The sequence below is a fragment of the Mycteria americana genome, chromosome 1, assembly GCF_035582795.1.
Source record: "Mycteria americana isolate JAX WOST 10 ecotype Jacksonville Zoo and Gardens chromosome 1, USCA_MyAme_1.0, whole genome shotgun sequence".
NCBI lineage: Eukaryota > Metazoa > Chordata > Aves > Ciconiiformes > Ciconiidae > Mycteria > Mycteria americana.
The window spans coordinates 121,332,956-121,356,588 of record NC_134365.1 but is presented as its reverse complement, the minus strand read 5'-3'; the positions used below and the strand labels follow the sequence as shown (position 1 = coordinate 121,356,588).

At 37.7% G+C, this 23,633-nt stretch overlaps 1 protein-coding gene across 2 annotated transcripts in view; it reads left to right on the top strand.

The window, feature by feature from the left end:
* HLCS (holocarboxylase synthetase) overlaps positions 1-23,633 on the top strand; it is a 126,659-nt gene that overhangs the window by 327 nt on the left and 102,699 nt on the right. The window contains exons 1-5 of one of the 2 annotated variants that reach the window (XM_075518478.1): positions 261-318; positions 3,476-3,628; positions 9,279-9,441; positions 12,240-13,189; positions 16,640-16,822. In XM_075518478.1, coding sequence (XP_075374593.1) covers positions 9,390-9,441; positions 12,240-13,189; positions 16,640-16,822 — 1,185 coding nt within the window. In that variant the 5' untranslated portion in view covers positions 261-318; positions 3,476-3,628; positions 9,279-9,389. Of the gene's footprint in view, positions 1-260; positions 319-3,475; positions 3,629-9,278; positions 9,442-12,239; positions 13,190-16,639; positions 16,823-23,633 lie in introns of those variants that run through there. The other variant, XM_075518477.1, reaches the window with a different exon arrangement.

Below are 23,633 nucleotides of genomic sequence, written 5' to 3'. Positions count from 1 at the left end.
GTGGCAACGGCGAGCCGCCTTCCCCGCCGGGCGCCGGCGGAGCTCCGCGGCAGCCCCTTCCCCCACGGCGCCCGGGCGCGCCTCCCGCGGCGGGAGGGGAGGGGAGCGGAGCGGGAGCGGCGCCGGCGGCTGCCGTGGGTTGAGGTGTCGGGGCGCGGAGGGAAAGGGGAGCAGCAGCTGTGGGGCTTGAGGCTGCGCTTTCTCTGTCAGCGTGTGACAGCGAGCTTGTCAGTGGCGGGCAGGGACTTGTGATTGAAAATATAACTCCTGTAGCTTCCCAGGGCTGTCACAGCCCTACTTGTCAAGGGTGAGGCTTAGGTAAGACCCAGGTGATTGCCTCGGTAGAAAATCTTAGTGCAGTTGTAGTTACCTCTCTTCACTACTACAGATTGTTGGCTTAGGGAGTGGGCTGAGGAGTGTTTTTTACTATATGTGTGTGAAGTGCAGCTTTGTAAGTACAGCTATGGCAATAGGAGCACTTAGGAGAACTTGTTAGTATTTCCATATTAGTAACATACATTGAGCACATACAAGGCTTTAGCCTAAAAATGTTTGCCATATTTGTGCATTCAAGATTTGTGTCAGAGATTTAAAACGTAGCTGAATCTGTAATGGAGTCTGAATTCAGCTTTTGGTTATGGAGAACCACATGATTCTCCGGACACAAAACGTTGTTTCAAGTATGGAAAATGACACAAAAAACCAAGATCTGTGAAAATCACTTTTTTTGCAAATGGACAGTGAGAGAGGAGGGTGGGCTGAGGCTGTGGTAGGCTGTGGTTTTCAGGCACAGAAAAATACCGTGCCTGAACAAGTTTTCACTCATGAAGTAAAACTGAAAGTAAGCTTGCTCTTGCTTCTGCCTTTCAGGTTTAGAAGTGGAACTCCTCTCCCCCCCCACCCCCCCAATCATCTGAATTATTTAAATTAATGTTGGATTTGTCTAAATTTGTCACTAAATACCAGAATTCTTTTGGATAAGAATCTTCTTGATCTCCTTTTTGCTGATGTTAATATGTGTTTGTGGAAATTATCTCAGTTGTTACACATTTTGCTTAAATGGGTGTTACTGAAATGTATTTATGAAGCATGTTGTTGGCTAAGTGCTACTCTTTAAGTAGCAGAGAAGCTTTTCATAAATTCAGTGTGTAAAAAGGATGTTTTCAGTTCAGTGAAAATAAGGTCACAAATGCTAATGGAGTTTGTTCAAAAATAGTCTTTTTGCTATCTAATGAGCAGATTGGTGACAATCTCAGAATCTCTCACAGGAAACTTAAATACTTAATTCAGATTTCCATAAAGCTCTTAAAAACAAAACCAAATAATTGTCCATGTATTTAGAGGAGTTCTGCCTCAGTTGGCCTGGATTGTTGTTTTGTAAATCAGATTTCAACTAATTTATGCTGTTCTTTGCTCACTTCTGCTCATTTCTGAAATAGCTTCTCCTTGGTCCTTGCACAGTAAGCACATTTTTTTCTGTCTGCAATGTTATTCACGCAGACTGACTTTATAAGCTTGTCAGTTTATTTGTGATTATTGGGAGTTGGGAAGCCCTCTAGGGAACTGTAGTTTGGCTTGAAGTTTGGGGTAAAGTAAACACTATTACTCAAAATATATTTGTCTCTTAAAAATCTGTATTGAAAGTTACAAGTTGCATTTGACTGACAATCCCTGTGGAAGATGCCTGCCACGCTGCGCCTCGGTGGTGTAGCATATAAGGGCTCTGATCTGGCTGCATTAAAGATAGAGGCAGCATCACTGTGGAGCTCTCTACATCATCCGTGAACACTGTGAAGAGGAAAAGGTTAACTAGCATACTTTTTTGGCTTCTAGGAAGCTAGCTGAGCTACTACTTTGCTTTCTGAGTAGATATAACTGCCTCTGGACACTGATCAGTAACTTCCTTGAGATAAGATACCAAGAAGTCATAAATCGTAACCTGTAAAATTTTTTGGTTTGATCTTTGTATTATCTTAAGCATCCAATTCGATTAAAGCTTCATGAGTTCAGTTCACTTTCCGGTGGAAGGCAGCAATGTTTACTCTTGCAGCTTCTGTGCTCAGTAAAGCTGGTTCGATTGGCAACCTGCCCCCATAGACTTAATATTGTGCGGTTTCATTTTAGATGTGGAGTCATGTACACATTTAGTGTGCTATAGGGAAATTCTCTTATGTTTCCACATAAAATTACTGAAGGTGTGCGAAGCATGTGTTTCTAGTATAGTAGTAGCAAAATACCTATTTCCAATGTTTGCCACTTTTAAAATGTGGCAGAAAAATTAAGTTCAATGCAGTATCTACATAAAAGTTGATGTAATGTGGTGTGGGATCACATTATGTATTGAGAAGCTCTGGGGTTCTTAAAACTGTTCTTTGGTCTACTGATTCCAGCTATTGAGCTTTATTTGCTCACTTGTGAGGACAAGAGAGGGAACCGTTTTTATAATTTAATGAAGGAAACGTTTGTACAATGGTCTGCTAAGTGGATAGACTACCATATGGACAAATTTATTTTGAATGAGTTATTTCTTTAACTCTAAACTTAGAGTTACATACTGAATGAGTAATTTTGGTGCAAATGCATGAGGACTTAATATATATTTTTTAAAAAGTACTCTCTCCTTTTATTTCAAATATTTTTTTAAGATTTTTCAAATCACTTTTTAAACATTTGTCCTGAGGTTGTACACATCCACAAAATATAACAGTCTTTGTATAACTGGCTTTACAAAGGAAGTCCTGAAACTTTGTAAATTAGGTCTGAAAACTAGACCTGTGTAGTATACAGTTCTTGGGTCGCTTGTGGCTCACAGGTTGGTTGGTCTTTTGGTACATGGGTGTAGGGACAGCGTATATGACTTAGCAGTGGGACTGTATGTTTCCTGGAGGACTGTTAGTCAACCAGAATGAATGCTACCTGGACTACTATCCTCTTAGAGGGGCTGTAGTGACTGACCAGGCAGGTTGTGTGTTGTGACTGCTTTCTCAGTCCCTGCCAAGTAGCAGACAGTGCCCTTCAACCACCAGAACTGAGACAGCAGGGCCATGGGTTTGTGTAGTCAGGGGAGAAGAGGGAAGAAAGGAAGAGGCAGGGTGAACTGCAGTGTGAAATGGAGAGGAGGATTGGGTTGAATGAGGAATGTTACCAGTGGCAAATGGCCCACAACAGTCACAGTGCCAATGGCATAGTGGTCTTGTGGCCCGCTCACTTGTACACTCTTCCTGTAAAGCTGAAAGCTGATGTCTGAATTGGCTTAAAAGCTGGTTGTCACTTTTAGTTTTACTTTTGATGTACTCCTGCTTAATGGTTCAGACCTTTACCCCTTTTTTTTCCTCATGGGGAGTGTGAAATGGTAGAGACCCTCCATGTAAGGCTGAAGGGTCAGATTTGAATTTAGGCTGGGCATACTTAAAAAATGAATTATTAAATCAGATGCTTACTATACAGACTTATTTTTCTTTCCTGTCTCTTTCAGTTCCTTGATGACTTAAACAGATGGAGTCTGCTTCTCATTTCTCCTTTTATTTATCCTGATAAGTTACTTAAAGCAGAACATATAGCTTTTGTGACAGAAAGCATTTCAGCTCAGACAGATAATTTGCAGAAAGTACCTGGCTCTTCAAAAGAGGTAAGTAGTTCTCTTTGTTTCTTGCGTAGAAGGTAGTACAGATGGGTCATTTGGTAGGTATAAACCTAAAACACTTGAAGGAAAAAAATCAATGGCAGATAGATTTTGTATGTTTATAATGTTTTTGGGAATGAAAAGGTAATGTTTTCATTAAAATGAATCACTGTTAATACTCTAGTTCTATTTTATGCTTCAAATAGACCCATAGACATTTTATTGAGATTTTTTTAGTAGCACACTTCTCTTGACTGTGGGTGGGAACTGCAGAATTCCATCATGACTTTGGATAAGGCATGTATGGTTAGATATACTGAATAAAAAAAAAAATGCTTGAAAACTGTCACACTAAGGCAGATCACAAGTCCATTTAGCTCAGTATCCTGTCTCTGACACTAATGCCTCAGTAAGAATATAACAGAGCAAGCATATGTTAAGATTTCTGAAAAGTTCTTCAAGCCTCCAACCAAGTGGTTGTGAAAAGTTGTAATTGAAATACAAGTCTCTCTTGGAAGCTTCCTTTCATTGTGATTTATAAGTACAAGTTAAAGTATTACACATTTAGGTAATTTTGTTAGTCTGCAGAAGTAAGGCCAAAATCAAGCTCTTAATTTCTTTGCTTTTCTATAAAATGTAGCGGGGGAATGGCAATACTTCTTGGCTGGAATTTTATAAATTGTGTTTGCCTTTTAATGCATAATACTTGCAAAATGTTATTGAGGTATCCAAAGATATAAATTAAACTAGTACTGAAATCCTTATGGCAAGCATACTTACAAAATGTTAATGTCCTAGATACTTAGAAATCTAAAAAGTGCCTTCTCCACTACTATATTGAAAGTGCAAAGATGTGGATTTAAAAGATGATGTTCTAAAACTTGAATTACTGAATATATAACATCTCTAAACAGATTATGCATAAAAAGAGTACCTAGACCCTATCAAAACTTACTGTGAACTTGAGATAATGTCTCTCTCTCCCCTAAATTTTGCTGGTTTTATAACTTTTTCCTCGCATAAGGAATGCTTGCTGCCTAGGTGTCTCAGCGTGGATGCAGGTCTGAAGGGGGTGAAAGGTTGTAACCCAAAGCAAAGGATAAACTTACCTTGCAGGAAGGAAAAATCTTCTAAGTGGTACAGGTTGTCATAGTTCCTTCCTAAGGCAGTCAGTTGTTGGTGCACTGTATGCTCTCCATAGTGAAGAGGAGAGAATGGACCTCATTGCCTACTGGAAAGAGGAGAAATGGAAAGATGTGCATGCTACGATATCACTGGGTAGGCAATAATAAAACCTCTGGCCTGGTCGCTGGGGTACTGTAAAATTGACAGAGCCCTCCCATTAAACAGGCTATGCCACAAGCTAGGATTACCACCTGGGGACAGTCGATAAACTGTCTTCCTGAATGGCTCCTGCTTAGCACCCTGAAGGGCCATCTGTCATCCTTGCTTTTTTGGCATCAGGTTTCAAGCTCCTTTTTGGAGTTAAAGGAAACCTGTCATCTACACAGGTGCTTGTGGCCTGTCTGTTTTCCTGGATGAGTAACATATATTTTCCAGGCCACTTGTTCTGGGAGATGATCAGGAGTCCTCTGCTGGAGTGAACATTGAGAGCAGAGCGGTTGGTAAATAGTCTTGTCTAACTTGACTGTAGCAACAGAAGGACAGATTGGGAATGGGCACAATTCTAGATTTGTGCCTGCAATCAAATTTTTAGTACCTTCACCCTCCATGGAGGCCTGTCAATTCTAGAACAGAGCATGCTTTTGGAGTGTATTAGTCTTTGCCCTCTAGAGGAACGATGTCCAGGTGAAGTGCTGTATCAGGCAAAATCATTATCTCCATGAAGCTCAGAGTGTAAGGAATGGAGGCACTGAAAGCTTGTTGAGAACTCTGCGACCTTTTCTGCTGAAGTTTTCTGACCCTGCTTCCACTGGCCTCATGTTTCCTTGGAGCACACAGCAAGTAGCCACATTAGCTGGTTTGTAAGTGTTTTTATTGCCTTTGATGTAAGACTGTGGAATCCATCCAGGTGGGCCTTACTTCTCGGAGATAAGCTAGATAGGATACCTGCTGTGCTCTCTACCTTGTCTCAGAGTGCACCTGGGGAGTGCCAGGCCAACTCAGACAAAAGGCTAAGGGAGACTTTTTTTTTTTTTTACTTTACTTTTTTTTCTGTAGCAGAGAGGTCCACAAAAACATCTGAGTTGAAGCTCTAGTTTGTTGTTCTTTTGGGGTTTATTGTTCAGTGGAGTTTTTTAATCTTGTTGGTTTTGTTTGCATTTTCTTTAGAACGGAAAATGTTTGCATTCTTATTTATACGTAATAATTAATTTGATTTGTCAAGCTCAAAAGCAATAGTCCAGGCAAAAGACCAAAATAAAGAGGAAAAGGACTGCTGTTTTATTTTGTTTATTGTTCTTCTGTGTACATGTCACTTCTAGTGAAGTGCTTTTAGTTCTGCTACCTCTGGCAGTCAGCTGTTGACATAGACGGGGCTGTAGGAACAGATTGCTCCTGTGACCTATGATAATTTCTAGACAGAAGAGCCATTCTTTGTAGGCTGTCGGTGATCTGTGACTGGTTTCTGTTGAAACTGATGTGAACACAGAAAGCAGGAGTATAAATAATTTCTCATCTCTTAACTAAGAGCTGGCCTTCCATTTTGTATTCTGACAGAATTTTTGTGAAGATTTCTAGTCAGAGGAGGAAAGCTTGGCCTGTTTGAAAATATTTTCTGAGGATTTTTGTTATGTTGTGTAGCAAATGGATTATTGCATGAGCAGGATTACAGGTCATATGTCTTGGTAACAGCCTTACTTTGTGAGGTTCTTTTGTGTATTCGCTTTATTTGCAGTAGACAGCAATAACTGCTTTTTACTTGTTAGCATGTGTAATGTTTTACTTGGTGCCATGAAAAAAAGCTCAAGAGCATCAATATATCCTCCTTGCGGTTTCCAGGTGACGCATGGTTGTCACCTGCTTGTGCCTGTTCTCTGAATAAGAAAGGTTATCTAAATATGGTGTGAGTCTCTTACCCTCCACCGTAGAGAGTAGCCCAGAGTTATATGCTGAGGAAAATAGAGAAGGAAGCTGGTATCCTATATCATAAATGTATCTGCCATGTTTGTCACTGGCGATCGTGAATTGCCAAGAGTTAGCAGCAGGCTCTTATAGTTTTTCCCCCTATGGCTACAACTGGAGACTTCCATTCCAGCTGTGGATGTTGTACCAATAGACTAAACACTGTTGGGAATACATTCCATCTGGAAAGTGATGGTGTTGTCCAGGTCATCACTCAAGGCAGTTGTTGGGGCAATTCTGGCTGACTTGGTCACAGACTTCCGCAGTGACAGTGGGGTGAAGTCTGACTGATGCTCCAACTACAGTGATTCAAATCTATCAGGATCTGGTATAGCTATCTTCCAGAAGGAGATTTTGTTCTTCTTCAGAACTGGTCAATACTAGGGTGCCCAGAAATATATCCTGTAACTTCGGAGCTGGTATTTCTTTGTGGTACAGTCATGGAGATGATCTTTCAGAAGGTCCTGGAAGTAGAAACTCACTGTTGTTGCTTTTACTAGTGAGTGGTTGTTATGGCCAGGGGTTCAGGACCCGAGTGATACCTCTGTCATGAATTTGAGGGCTGGCTCTCACCCACTGTGTGTGCTGGTGTGGCTGGTTTGAAGCTGTTACTTGCTCTTGTGTTACAGAGTTGGAGTTTAACCCCAAAGTTAAAGCATGCAGCTGACCTTGTGGTAAACACCAACACACTGCCCACACACTGCTATCTTTTTCTCTTTTTGAAAGAGTTTGTTCACTAAGGGTTAGTATAGGTGATGTATCAGAAGATACCCAGCCAGTTTTCTTGTTAGGTATCCAAAGGCCACCAATATGAGTATGGACTGGACGGTCTCATTTGGGTTGCACTAATCAGAGACTGTCTTTGAGAATGACTTAGAAAGGAGACGCGACCATTAAGATTGTATGAAATCTGAGTTTCTTCTTTCTTCTTGTTTCCTTGGGAAATGCTGTAAAGTCAAAAGCTGGAAATAGATTCTTTTGGATATTATGTAAACCACTTAACTGCAGTAGATAAAAAGGTAAATTTAGCTGATAGTCTAATTATGAACAAGGAAAATATCCAAGAGCTCACCCTCATTTTGTGCATTCAAAAGAAGTGTTTTTTCTTACTGTCTTTAATCAGTGTATTACATATTGCGTGTAGTGATAAAAGGGTGAACTTCATGAAAGTGGTTTGGTGATGACGGTGTCAAAGTGCTGGAGTTACTATGTAGGAATTGCGTTTTGTCTTCTAGTATTTGGAACATATTACATGGCAAAGGCTAATTTCTTTTAGGTCATCAAAACAGGTGGTGCTTCATTGTCTCTAAAAATGCCTTCACAAAGAGAGCAATTGGTTTGTGTATCCTATGAAGGATAAAGGTTGTGGTATCAGTTGCACAAGTTTTACTGAAAATGGGTGCCTTACTCGGTTTTTGCTTTCAGAATTGACTCTTAAATCACCATGTGTGTCAATTGGCTGAATATTGTTTTGTTAGGTACTGTTGTTTTATAAACATAAGGTTTAAAAGGGGTCATTTTCAGTTATGAGTCAGCAGATAGATTTGTAGTCTTTATTGATGTGTCCACCTTTCAGAAGGAAACCAAAACTCTTTTCACTTTTCCTCCCCTTGTGGCTTTTATAGTTAAACTTGAAACTTGTTCTCCAAGGTGGTACAGCTGTGTAGTTTGGGTTTAACCAACCTTCTTGAAGAAAACAAACCCAAGTGTGTCACTTTCATAATGCTTCTTTTCTGGAGAACGGAATTTTTGACGTAGATAAGCAGCTTGAATCTTCCGTGTTTAGTTAATGCTTCTGATAGTCAGTGTGTACTTTTATTAAATCCTAGTAGTTTACTTTTGCTGTCTTTATCAGCATTCTTTTTAGAATTTGTGCTAAAAGCCATGTCTTGGAAATAAATACAAATAGAATTTTACTTATAGAATGTGCTAATGCTCTCCTGCCATTCTGTGTGTTTCTTGAAACTTTCATAGCCTTGATCTGTGGGATAGATGTATTTGTACTCCCAATTTGCTTTCAACACTTAATGTGGATGTTGCCTTGTTTACTTCTCTCAGGACTGGATCTTGTAGCAGGTATTGCTTGCTACACGACCCTTCCTCAGTAGGTTCTTTTGGTTGTGTTCAGTCTCATACATTGACCTTTGTTGTCATGAAGGGTGCTCTTTTGTGTGAAAGGAACTGTCAACTGAAAGCCTTCTCTAGGTGAGATGTGTTGTCTCATGATACTATGAAATGTAGTAGTTGTTTTAAACACATCAGGCATCACAGAAACAAGTCTTAAAAGTGATTCTACCAATTCAGTATTATATAATCCTAGTAGCTACACTTTTTTTTTTTTAAGTACTTTCTTTAAAATTACTTCCAGTCCTTGGGTTTGCCAGTTGTGCCGTTTTGGTTTGATAATGTCCCTCTTTTGGCTCTGTTGTGCTGCTTTTTAATAGCAGACTCCTTTGGGAAGGAAGGGCAGTTTTTATGTGCAGTTCATCTTGCAGGCTCATAATACTGTCGGTATTTTGATATTTTTCTGTAACCTTTTCAAACTGAAAAACATGCATATGCTTTATTCTAGATTGTGAAGTGGTCAGACTATTGTTTACCGTTGGCCTATAAACCTGGTGAGCCTTATAAATTAATTGCTGAAGCAAGTGTAGATAATTTCAGTAACCTTGGAATAGCATTCATGGAAGACAGGCTTCAAATGGATAATGGAATGGTGCCACACAAGATTGTTTGTAAGTATCTTCATTAATTGTTTTTAATGGTAGAACATGTTTGTTTCATGGGGGTTTTTTTTAGGACTATGCATATAGTCTTTATACCTACGTAAACCCCCATGCTTTTATTTTGGCACATTTTCTTCCTGTTGTCGTTCTAGGCAGTTGATCACTCTGTAGCACTACTGTATTTTATACTGAATACTGTCAAATATAGAGATCTTTGAAAAGTTAGACCACTTCTTAAGTGAGTTTCTCTCTTTACAGAATGTCTTACAAATGCAGCAACAGAAATAACAGAAAAATGGATCAAAAGATTTTTGGAATAAAACCCCCTTTTTTTTCTTTAATGCCTCATAAGCTACTGCCAATAATTAAACTTAGTATGATGAGATCTCCAAGTATCCAAGATGGTGTTTAACCTTTTGTAAATGCATGAATGTATAAATGTCACGAAGGTGAAGTTAGAAAATATTGTTTCTGTAAGTCTTGTCTGTTAGATTAACCAATCTATTTGAAAAAAAATACAGAAAGTATTAGGGAAATGTACTCTCTTTTTCAGATTTGAAATAAAAGTGTATTCAAAGCTAAACATAGGTTGAGAACAATTGCAGTAACTTAAGCATCTTAATGTCTTAGATCACTGAGAGAAAAGCTCACAGATGCTTTCTAAACAGGGAGAGGGATAACCAGGGGAAGGAGGGTGTTGTCATTGCTAATTGAATTTTGAATTTTTGGTGGATGGTTTATTTCTTTAGCGGGTCATTTTAATGATATTAAAATGATGAGCCATTGTGTCCTCATTAGTTTAATAGTTTCAGTTAAGGAAGGGAGGGAGTTCATGGCTAATTCCACAGAGAGGAGAAGGAAGTAGTCGTGGTTGCACTTGTACACCATTCTTAAATAGAATTGTTGTCTGGGCTGTGGGAAGTCCAAGCTTCACCTCCCTTTGCTGCATGAGATTTGAACTTCTTTTTCCAGCACTGTTCTAAAAGTGCCATAATATGCAGTCTGTAGGGTATGGTAGAGTAGTGAGTTCTCAGGGGTTAGAGCCACACTTTTTTGGTTGCTGTTCAGCAACAGTCTCATTTCTTCCTGCCTAGTTGTGTCTTCTCAGCTGTGTTGATAAAACTGTGGGTCACATAGAATAATAAAATAATGATTTGGGCTACAAAAAAATCCTCTTCCCTCCCCGCGCCCCCCCCCCCCCCCAAAAAAAAAAAAAAAAAAAGGAGTTGGGGTTTTGTGTTTGGTTGTGGGGTGGTTTTGTTTGCTTTGTTAGGTTTTTTTATGTAGATCATAGTGCATTGGCAGAAGTCAGGGAATGATAAAATTGAGAACAGCTAGCTAGGGTTCAAGAAGGTAGGAATATGCTCACAAATATATCTGATGTGAAACTCTGTCTCTTGGTGCTGTTCTGCAAAAATATTCATGCAAGGAGGAGATGGAAGCTGAGAGAGCGCCCCAGTCATTTACTTTTCAGAATGTTTTCTGGCTCATTTTGCTTCAGGTACTGTGTGCATGCTGGAGCTGCTCCAGGAGAACAGGCTGATGGAGGCTGTTGATGAAATAGCATATAGGCTGGTAGCTGTGATGTGAAAAAATCTTGCTTCAAATTTCTGCTCCAAACTAGGCAAAGGGGGTATAGTTTCAAGGGAATGCAAGTGTTGTTAGGCGAAGGAAGTGATTGAACTTGGATCTGGTGTATTGTGTGCCAGTTGAATATTTTGTTAATCAAGTTTCTCACTGAATTTCTTTGAGAAATCAGAAACAAAAACATAGTAAGTTTATTTGCCCTTATGGGAGTGGAGAGGTATTCAGTAAAATTTTGCAGACTTTGATCTGAAATTTTTTCATGAGCAGCTGAAAAAAATTACCTCATGAAGAGTATTTTTTTTCTCCTCTTTCTTATTTAGTTTGCTCTGCAAGTTTCACACTGACAATAATCATCTTTGCCTTTCTTTTCTCACTTGTATTTGCCAGAAATTTTTTATCTTTGCATTTCCATCCTTTTCAAGGGGAGAAAAGGGGAGGTTTAACAGTCCTTCCTATTTGCTAGTTTTCCCTCAGATTCTTAGCCCCCAAGTCTGGCTATGGGCACTTATGTCTCCCTTTCTGCAGACTGAAAGCAGTTCAGATTTTTTTTTAAATCCTTTCTACTTGTGCCAGACTTTTATTTGCAGCCTTCAGCAATGCAAGAGACATGGTTCAATGTCTCCATCTTACCCAATATCATCACTTTATTAGCTTATTTCAAAACAGTTTATTTCAAAATAGCAGCAAGCAATTTTCCACCCTGCCCTCCTTAAGAGACCAGTATTTTTCCAAAGGTACTTCCCTTGCTTCATTTTGTCCTCTGCTGGGGACACAGGGACAGGCAAAATAGCAAGCTGACAAGGTGATGCATTTATGAGAACTTCCTCATCTTCCCACCATAGACTATTGTTCCATTAAGAACACATCTGCATTGTGTACAGTAGCTGTCACGTTTTACTTTTGTGCAAATGTTTTTGCACTCACAATAAATGTTAGTTTGTTTAAATGTCCCCTGTAAATATCGAGAGTTGTGCTTTCAGTCAGACTTTCCTGAAACAAAGAGTCATTAGAGTAAATTACTTGTTATGAGTGCAAATTTATTATGTTTTTGGGGGGGTGGGGTGGGTTAGGATTTGGTGTGTCAAACAAGTGAAATTCTTGCTATTATAAACGATTTGTACTGAAATTAAATCTAAATCCCACTGTGGTAGTGATATTCATCATAGCTCTTATAAATATAATTTTTGTAACACCTTTTTCTTGTTCTTTAACTCTTCCAGCTGTCCATTTACAGGAATCTACTCTGAAGGAGTTGGCACAGGTGGCACAATCTGTAAAAGAGCAAAGTGTAAGCGGTACACAAATGGATGAAGTAACTCCTGCTGCTACTTTTCAGACTACTGTTAAATCAGGATTAGGAGTAGCTGAGTCTGCAGGACGAGGTGAAGAGGAAAAATCCAAGCTAGAGAAAGAAAGTGAGCATGAAGATGAATCCAACAGTCTATCTGACAAAGAGACAGGTGCTGGAGAACATCATCACTTGCATCTTTCCAGCTGTCATGAATGCTTGCAACTTGAAAACAGTACTATTGAATCAGTCAGATTTGCCTCTGCAGAAAACATTCCAGAACTTTCTGATGATTGCAATAGCAAACTGGAGGAGAAGAATGATGACTGTCTAGCAAGAAGAATAAAGAGAGTAAACCTTGCTGGAAAGCCCCCTAATATATTGATTTATCTTGGCTCTGAAACTGCAAAAGTGGAATTTGAGCAGGTAAAATCAATCCTTCAAGACTGTATTGATGCAGACAGGTACGCCATCTACCAGCTGCATGAGGAACAAGTTCTGAAAGCTCCATGGATTGATAATTCACTGCTGTTGATCATCGCCACAGAGGAGCCTATTTCTGAGGAGAACCACAAACAATTTATGAAGTTTTTATCTAAAGGTGGAAAAATTCTAGGGTTTTCTTCGTCTTTTACATTTGATGGCATACAAATAAAGAGAAAAAACAAACTGAAGAAGACTGTTCATGAATTAGTGGTCTCTAAAATGGACAGCACTGAAATTAAGTTAAATCTTTTGGTCAGTGGCTATATTTTTGAGGAAGTGATGAAGAAAGGTACCAGCAAAGTGAAGACATTGAGTCGATTAAATAATGCTGATAAAGATACAGTTATTGTTCATCTCACTTACGGAGACAGTGGAGGAGAAGCTATTCTTTCTCAGGTACTGTGTATGCAGAAGCATTAATTTGCTTGTTGCTATATGATGTTGTGGTATGCTAAAAAAGTTAACTTGCTCCCATTGCATGCTCTTGGGAATGCTTGTCAAGGGGAATGTACAAGGACTCTGAATGCAGAGTGATTTTCACTTGATCCTCAGGAAGCTTAAAGAATGGTAGAGAATGTCATTGCTGTTCCATTTCCTTGTTTTCACCATGTAGCCATGCACATGTAGATCATGCAAGATCACAGCGGGTGGTAGAGGAGAGAGCATATTTGCATAGTAAGCAAACATCTTCAAGAGCAGAGCTATCCTTTTCTGCCTGCTAGAAGTTGTGCACTGATGCAGCTGTGCATTTTGCAGATTTTGGGAGGTGGGAACAGGAAGAGCTGAGTTGGTGGTGGGCTTGGGGTGAAAGCTTATACTGGCCAGATAAAAAAAGAGACATCCTTACAAAAATATGAACTATGGTGAAGCAGAGAGTCAGGAGAGGATGTAAAATAAACCTTGCAAGAAACTTGAAAGACATCTCCTCTTAAGGTTTAACATTAAGGTAGCCAGCACTTCTGGAAATCTGACTAGTGAATGAGAGAGTCCCAGCCTCTATTACTTGTTGCATGCCATGTCTGGAAAGACTGCTGTACAATTCTTGCTTGAGCAAGTAACTACATGGTAAAGGTTAGTCTCTGACTGCACTGAAATGCCATTGTTGATTTAGGTCTGTTGGTTCTTTTTATGCTAGTATTGCTACCGTTTTCTCAGTTATATTCTGTTTGTATCTTAGTGTTGTGAACGAAGCAAACCATTTTATGATTTCTTTAGCAGTGTTTTGATTAAGGCTAATTTCTAGATGGATGTTAGGTTCATGATGTTGGCCTTGCTGTTCTGTTGTTTAAAAACCCCCTTTATTCAACTGGAATGCATTTTTTCTATTTACTATCAAAATTAAAATTCTAAAACTCGTTTTTTGTTTTCTAAACCTTGAGATGTTTTCACTAGTAATATATGCTTCTTTTTTTGGGGGGAGGTGGGGAGGAGCAGAGAATCTAGTCTGCTGGAAACTTGCTTTTTTGTTTCCTGAGTCGTCTTTCAGGCTTTACACTTTTAAATGTTTAACATTCTCCACCCAACAAATAGCTCAGAGCACCTGGGGGACAGAAGTGGGGGAGTCTAGAATGAGCCAAAATCTTATTCATTCTACTTAAGAATAATAATATTCCAGCAAGTAGCTACCTCTCCCGTGTTACACCGGAGGTCCCTCTCCAGTGTAATACACATACATTGTGTATTACATCACATTACACATATGTGTGTACATTATACACATGTCACATACATTGTGATCTCTGTTAAAAAAAACCCAACAACCAAACAAAACCCACACCCCCTCAAAAAGTTAAACAACAGATAAGTTCAAGTGTTCATAATCTTTTTTGTTATTGTTACTCTGTCTTCCTGGATAATGGGTGAGGGAGCTTCCATGGCTGTGTTAAAGGTAAATATTGGTCACTGATTATTTAAATATTCACAGATATCTGGCTAAAGGTTTTAGTGATAGAAAGGCTGATAAGAGGTACCATTAAGTTTAGAAAGTAAGTATATGGCCCGGAAGTATGCGTCTACCTGGATGTATAACCTGTGCTATTAAATCTAGAGAGATTTCAGCTATTTCGTAGTAAAACTTTTAAAGTGAGCCTGAAGGCAACTTGCATGTTTTGAGTTAGCCTCAGTAGGAGCAGAGGTAAACATTTTCTTTTTAGCATGGCTGTTCACAATTATATCACTTCCCTTACTCTGTCTTTGCTTTCAAGCAGCACATTGAGAGAAGCAGAGCAAGATATTTACCAGTATTTAAGTAGATGAGGAATATAATGGAGACATAGCTGAACAAACTTTATGAAAGATTCTAGAACCTATTTTTACCAACATTTTAGTTACAGGAGAACTTTCTCAGGAGCCCAGAGCACTCAAATTTAACTGCTCACGTATCAGGTAGCATACACTCTTTTAGCAATTACGTAATTCAGAAATATTCATCGGGTTTCTTAGAAGTGTTTTTGTCTCTTTCAGTTTATCAGATTAAATCTGCTAGCTTTTTGGAAACTCTGTTAGACATAGTAGCATGTTTATAGCTTTATGTAGGAAGCTTTGCCACCCATGTGCTGTATGCTTGTACTATAAAATTGATTAGATACTGTTGCTATCCGTTTCTGCAAGTTCCATGGTAAAACCTGCTTTGCTGTACCGTTTAAATTGACCCTTCTGCTGTAGTAAAATTTAATACTGCAGAGGTTTTCCCCAGAAAAAGGGCATTACAGTATAGCTTCAAAAATCAGATTAAAAGGATTAGTGTGTCATTTTATAATTTTAAATGACTTCCAGTCTGGATTTGAAAGGCCTTATTGTTTTCTCTTCAGGGGACTGACAGTGACATCAGCCATTAAATATTCTGTCACAGACTTGTTGTTTCCCTTTTTTCTGTATTCTTCTGTCCATCCCCGCCCCTTTCAGCATATTTCCCTGAGTTTCAATAAAGTAGATCATATATGAAAGATGAAGAACATCATTAAAATGTGCAAAATTGGAGAAATGAACAAAGATAATAGCTTGTGATTTTCATTAAATGAATACACATATAGTAGGGTACAAAGGCTTCTAAATGTCTTGGAACACTTATTTAAAAAACAAACACAACTAACAAAAAACCACAAAAAACACCAAACACACAAAAACCCACAAAAAAAAACCAAAGTAAAAAGGAGATCTAGAAGGGATCTTTTTTTTTTTTTTCCCCTGCGTTACATTTCTACTTTTAAGCATCTGCTTCAGCCTTGAGAAGTGACTGTCTACAAGGTGATGTTCTGGGGTTCTTAGTTCTCTTTCAGACAGAAGCATTTATTTATCTGCACTGATTGCAACTTAATTCAGGTGACACAGTAAGGACTCGCTCAGCCCGAGTTCTACATATCTTGTGCAACCTCTGATAAAGCTCTTTCAATTTTAATGTAATTCTCCTCTTGTACAAGCCAGAATATGACCAATATTGCTGTTGGTTCTGGGTTGCTAGCAGACATGAAAAGCAGAAGGAGAAGTTTAAGTTAGTAAATACAAGTTTAAACAACTCCTCCAGGAGAAGACCAGTTTATTAAGAAGGGATATCTTGTGTAGGTTTCGGAGAAAATTGTAGTGTACTGGCAACTGTGATCCCTGAATCGGAAACTATAAATATATAGGTATTCCCTAGTTTATTAGGATAATAAAGCCCTACTTGTGTAGATGTGATGAAGACATGAGAAACTTTTAAATTGCAGTAGTAAAACTGGATAGTTCAGCAACCACAGTCAGGACAAAGCTGCATTTGGAACTGTTGTGCTTATCTCTCTCTGCCATGCTAAAATGTGTGATGCCAACAAAATAATTTTTTTTTTATTCCCTTTGCACATATCCTGCCAGGCACACTTGGAACTGGATATCAATTCTATGGATGTCCAAACTGAAGAGGATTTTAATTTGCTTAAGATAAGCAATACCAAGAGATACGAAGTTCTCAAGGAGATCCTGATATCACTTGGCCTGAGTTGTGAATTAAGTGAAACTCCTATGTTAACACCTATTTACCTTCTCTCTTCTGATGAGGTAAGGCTTCTGCTTACATTTCAGTTGTTTGAGATTTACCCTGCAAGGCAAATTCAGTGTTCACTTAAATACACCTTGTTTCTTACATGGTATTTTTGTTTGGAGAGGTTTACGTATGTATTACAGGTAAGCAAAAAGTTTTTATTTTTACTCTGTCACTATTTGGTTACCTGCTAGTAGTAGTTTTGAATTTAACCATGGGGAAATTGCACAGGGTTAACTTTTCAGATATATTTGCTACATTTCTGTTAAGAACTTTTATGCTTATTTGGGTCCTTCTGCAATATCAAAACACAAAGCTGTGGTAAGGTACAGAAAGAACTGATATAAAAGACAGGATTTGTTTTTCTTTTAAAACAAGGTAGAAAGTTCTGTATAGGCTGGCAACAAAAGATCAAACCCAAATTATGGAGAAAAGTGTGGCAGACCAAAACTGAAAGACCTGAGTGAGTAGGGAAGAACATGTGACATGAAGAGCTTTATTCCTGAGGATGCTGTAATATTTCCTGGAAATAGAATAGCGTCTTGTAATTCAAATAGCTGACTATTCTGGACTTCTGAATTTGAGACATTGCTATGAAGAATTGTGAAGAACATATAAAACAGTAATTTTAACTTTTTTTTTTTTTAAACATGACTTCAGATACATGAGAACCATATTATATTGATCTGAAGGGGTTAAGTAGTAAGTGATTAAAAAACAATACAGGCTCTTTGAGGTTGTTGTTGTTTCCAGCCCATATAGTGCTGTTGCTACTTGCTCTTAGCACACTTGTCTGATTCCTGCTTCTTTTCTGTACCACCCTTACATTAGCACAGAAATGAGATGTCTGTCTTTAGAGGAACTCAACTATAGAAGCTCCTCCTTGGATGCCTGTTTTCAGCAGTATCATATATAACATCCTTTTTTGGCTACAGGATCAATCAATGAAAAAAGTGACATATTACAGCTGAATATTTTTAAATAACTTGGGTGATATTTTAGATTTAGATTGTACTTTTCAAAACACTGTTCATTAATCCATAAGGTGGGTATGATAAGCATCGCACAACTTATAGATTGGGAATATGTGATATGTTACTTCATTGTATGGCAGGTAAGTCAGTAGCAGATCCAGACAAACTGACTAAAATACTATTAATAGGTGAATCTGTAAATTCGAATCTGCATTTGTTTTCTATGTCTCTGAAGGTACTGCCAAAACTTTCTACCAGTGCATTAAGTAATGCCCTCACATAGCAACTTGGATTGGATGTAACGATTGATCAAAATTAGGCAAAATACAGAGAGCTTTTTTTTATTACCCTTTCATGTGTGCCAAACTGCCAGATCCATCTCCACTTTAAAATTGTGAAAATACTATTGGAAGTGCTTCTATTCAGCCTTCTGCTTGAAGCAGGACTGTTACCAACACTAGATCAGGTCAGCCATGCCCTTTGGTTGAATCTTGAAAACCTCCAAGGGTGCATGCTACAACCTGTCTGTGCAACCTGTTCCAGTGCTGCTGTACCATTCTAGCGATTTTTTTTTTTTTTTTTTTTTTTTTTTTCCCTGATGTCCAGCCTGAACGTCTCAAGCTGCAGTTTATGGCTGTTGATGCTTTATTACATTATCTGGCTCTACGAAGAAGCATTTGGCTCTGTCATTCTTTTAACTCTCTTAAGTAGTTACACGTTGTTATTAAATCACTCCTTAGCCTCCTGTTTGCCAAACAGAAGAGGATGAGGAAGCTGAGTTTATTCATATAGATGCATTGTATACCCCTAACCCCTTTGTGGTTGCTTTCCAAGGAATCCTAACTAGCAATTCCTTGCATAAGCTGAAGTCTGCTTTCCCAAGACCGAACTCTGCTGCTTCCCCTCTCAGCCTTCCTCCAGATCTTGGATTCTCATGGTTGCTACAGCCAATGCTGCTGTCTGTGACCAAATAAGAAACAAGTTCTTCCCTGTCTGTGAGCAGTAAATTCATAAGAATTTATTATCTATGTATGTGGCAGATGTGGAAACAAAACTAAAACCCATTTAGCCTTTTTGACTAACATTAAATGTGCTCTTGTAGTTTATTTGTAGTTTATTGAACTCTTCCCTTTTTTGTTCTCCTCCTTCACTCTTTTTTCATGATTGTTTCTTTCCTATGCACTTGCAATTTTCAAACATGCCGTGAATAAAAAAAGTTAGCCAATTTCTATCCAAACTTGCCATCTAGTGGCATATTACAGGTTGCAGGCCATCTATTAAAGATACTTTTGCAATGTATACTGTATAGTTAAAGTTTATACTAAAATTAGTTTTTTAAATGTTGGTTTTCCACAACTTTTTTTTAAAATGGTAGTTTTTCTGTGCTTGTATGCATAGGCACAGTTTCAATGTTTTCCGCTTTAGCCATGACATGCTTCCAGAATATTGTGTGAAAGAAGTTGCAATTTATGTGTAAACACTACAGTTAATAATGATGAGATAGCATATTAAAATAAATAAGGAGTATGTAATAGTTCAGCTTTCTAACAAGTTATTTATTTTTCTCCATACATCATGTTCTACATAGGTCGTCTTGCTTTCCTAGCAAGCAAGGAGATACCAGAAATGTACCTGACAGGTGAATAATTTGAGGAAATACTTAAACTTTTTTAAGATCAGAGTGAGTCAATAGTACTGGAAGTAGCGGAAACCATCTTGCAAGCTCTAGTACTCTTGAACTTCCTTTTTTTATCACTATTTGTATGGAGAGCTTGTCCAGTACAGGTCACTGGGATGTATTGGATAGTATATTCCTTCCCTGAGAGATTATCCAAGTAGTGCTCATTGACAGCCAGTGACTTTCAGATGATTTTCTTATGCTTCCCTGTAATAAGAAATGTCATAATGAGTCAACTAATGATCAAGCAAGCTCAATGTCCTGTTAGCAGTTCCAAAAATGGAAGAATGGTAAATGTTCTTCTCCTTGTTTCTAAGAGTTGGCAGTTCACTAATGATTTCTCACCCCCAAAATGGAGGTTGCATCTGTACCATTATGTTTTAAAAACCACTGGTAGACCTAACCTTGTCAAATTTTTCTAATTAATTTTAGAAACTACAAGCTCCTTTTGCTTACATGGAAGAAATAATAATTGATTTTGCTCTGCATTTTCTACTCCATTAAGAAAAAAAAGTAGATTTTGTTGTTGTGTTGTTTTTAAATTCTTTAAATTTAAAGTGCTAGTTTGGTTAGTTTTTTCTTTCTGATCTGTAAGTTTCAATTTACAGTAGACCTGTACCCTGTTCAGTGTGATTTCCTTGGGTTCTCTTCCCCACCCCCTTTCCTCCTTTATCACTTCAGAACTTTCATCAGACCTATTTTCTACTACATGGTGGACATCAAATAAAACTTTCTCCACTTTATTATATGAATAAATAGCTTCTCTTGTCTTTTCCTCTCCCTACAATTCCTGAACAATCTGTGTCTTTTTGCATCATTGTTGCCATGCTGTTAATAATCCCATCAAATCTATTATGCTGATTGGTATAAATTTGATTGTTAAGACTTTCAAATCTTCCTGTCGCTCTCTGGGTCTTGGACAGTGCCTTTTGCAATGTAATTTTTAGCTGCTTCTGAGGGGTGGATTGGAAATTTTTTTTTTCCTCCTTAGGATTCACATTTTGAAGTTTTAGTTTCCAGTTTATATGGTTATCATGTATCTTAAAATCACAGTCTTACTACATGGATTAAAAAAAGCCAATAAAATATGAGCAGAACTGGCATTAGCTTTCTGAAAATCAGTGTAATTTTAGAATTTGGGGAGACAATTTCTTTAATTCCTCAAAAAAAAAAAGCTAATTCTGGGGAGAAGAGTTGAATTTTGACTTTAAGTGTCCAGGATTTCATTTACGTTATCTATTACTTTTTTTTTAAGTTTATATGTAATAAAAACTGGGGGCTTGGTTTGATGTAAGAAAAAACAAGCAAAGGTATAATTAACTTACATATAATTAAATTTGAATGTAGTGTCCTTTTCTTTGAAAAAAGACTTGGAAAGGCAGATGTTAATATTTTATGAGGAGTTACGAACTTTGTAATGTACTTTTTGCCTTTGGCATATGAAAAGAAAATTTTAGTTTAGGGTGGAATGTAGGAGACTTGGGAAGAAATATCTAAACCTTGACAGTAGTTATGTTGAAAATTACGCAATTAAATTTTATCACTTAAGAAAAATACATTAGGAACGGGATGGTCAAGCTTTTAAAAAAGTGATATATTGACTGCATATGGCTTAGCCAGACTAGATTTATACTGCTGATACTGTTCTAAAAAAGGCAGAGATTTCCAGCTGTGCTATATTCAAGTTGGAGATAGGGTGAGTTGGAGGCTGTACTAAATAAGCAGTGAATCTCATTTTAGCTGTTGAATATCTTTCTAAGCAGTGGAAATTAGATCACATTGTTACCACTGTTGGGGTAACAATATTTAGGTTACTTGTCAGTAGAAAGTTAAAATGTCAGATTGAGATGTCAAACTAGAAAATATGATTTATTAAATTTTTGTGTGTATTGCAGTTCTTAAATAATGTTACTGCTGTGATTGATTCCCATATCTTGGGGATTTTCAGTTTTACTCTTTTTTTTTTTTTTTCTTCTTCTTTTTTTCTTTTTTTCCCTTCTGTGTTTCTTTTGTTTACCTGGCTTTTTCTTAAAATGTCCACAGGCTCTACCAGTCTGAGATTGAAATTCTGGTAATATTATGGCTTTGAAATCAAATAAAAGCTCTAGCATCTGAGTAATGGATGATAATGTCCATCTGTTAAGAGGTCTAGATCTTGCCATGTAGAGTTATGCTAGTCAATCCTCAGCTAGTGCTTACTGCTGTTGGTGTTGAATGATTGCTGTGACAGTGTGCACTTTTTATTCCTGATCTCCTTTCTTGTAAATAGAGCATAAGGTATGGGGCCTGGAAAGTAACAGCACTTGAGGCAACTCTCTCATCACAAGACTTTTTGCACTAAGGCTTGCAAGTATGGTTTGCTTCAGATACACTCATATGGACATTTTTAAATTCGGTTAACTGAGAAAAATACATATTATATTGATACAGTGCTACAATATACAAAGCAATATAGTATGAAAGGCAGGTTACTTGCTGGTTAAAAGTTTAGTTAAATCTGCACAACGTATTGGTGTTGAATGTAATTTTAGAGACAAGTATTGATACTGAAACACAGCACCTTTTTGCTTTTCCTCTTTCCTTGATCTGGTATAAAACAGTTAAGCAAATTGTAGACTTACACATTCTGTAAAAAGAAAATTTTGTGTAGCTGTGGTGCAGGGTGAACTCAAAGTGTTGAAACAAATGGTGATCAGTGTAAGCCTGTTGTCTGGCACCCATATGTTCAGTGGCAGCTTCAAGCATAGAGATTTGATTTTTTCTGCAGCTTTGCCTTTAAATGCTGAAATATTTACTCTTTCACATTGCCATCTTAAAGGATACTTTTTCAGACATAAATGCTAGGATTATATTTTATTGCCATAAGTTTCAGCATAACATCTTCTAGGTTTCAAAACAAGAATTCTCTTGAAGAATGAGAGAGATTTGTCAGAATAGTGATTATTTCCATTAGGAAGTATATTACACCCACACATTTGCTGATCTGAAGCCTCTCAAACTTGAATACTAACTCCTCAGGCTGTGTTAGGCCGAGTCACTTTTTTCAATATCTTCCAAATGGATGGTGGCCAAATGATGAAATGTAAGCAGTCTTCATTACTTTGGCTCAGCTAGTAACCATCTTTTAAACAGTATGTTCTTCCAGAATCATAAACAGTCAATACAAACATATTGGTTGAAGCTTGAAGTTGGGGGTTTTAACTCTTGTTTCTTGGAGGCAGAAAGAATAATTAAAAAGTACAATTGAATGTACCTCTTGAATTTCAAACTCTTCCTTTAGAGGACACTTTGAAATACAGAATAATGCGCTTACAAGGGTAATGCAGTGTGAAGACAACTTTGTGTATTTGAATAACTCGGTACACTACAGCACAGTCAGAATTCAGTCAGACCAAATTTACATGTCTTGAGCTGCAGTTTTGATTCTGCAATGGCATCGGCTGTTTTTAAATTCCAAGTCCATTATGTCAGCAAAGAGAGTATGGAGTTACTTTATCCTGAATAAATCTTTCTTTGAGGATGGGAAATTTGAACTCTCAGCTAACACTATAATGAACCTAGATTTCAGGGTACATTTTGAGACAATTGTTTCTGAAATATTTCCATGCATATTAATGTGTATTGTAGAACTTGAGATTGAACTGTGAAACTTCAGAGTTTTTTAAAAATTTCCAGTGCTAAAATCAGGGATAGTTATACTGAAACTCCAAAGCCTTATTTTTATTGCTATCCAAGTTTTCATGCTTAAAAGTGAACCAAAAATGTATAATCTACAAAATAGGAGACTTGCTTATTTTCTCCTGTCATCCTCAAAGCATAAGCATTGTCCCTGCCTTTTTAGCCAGTAGGACAAAAAGCAAGAGCCCTTTGGAAGTACTTATTCCAGAAAGGAAATTTGCTCTTTGCTCTGCTCAGAAGTAATCTGAGAGCTGAGAAAAATGTTGAATGAAAAGCATACCACGTGAGAGATCTGAAAGGGTTCTGTTGATCACTGATAAATAGATTGTGTCTAACATTTTTTTACTTTTGTTGACCTATTATAGGTATTATTTCAAATGAACAGTGCATTATTGCCAGAAATCTTTGTCTGTAACTTGAAAGCTTTGCCCGTCTGTCTCTTGGCTAGGAATGAAAATGTCTTTTATGGCAAAGTTGCTTCAGGAAAAAAAAAAAGTA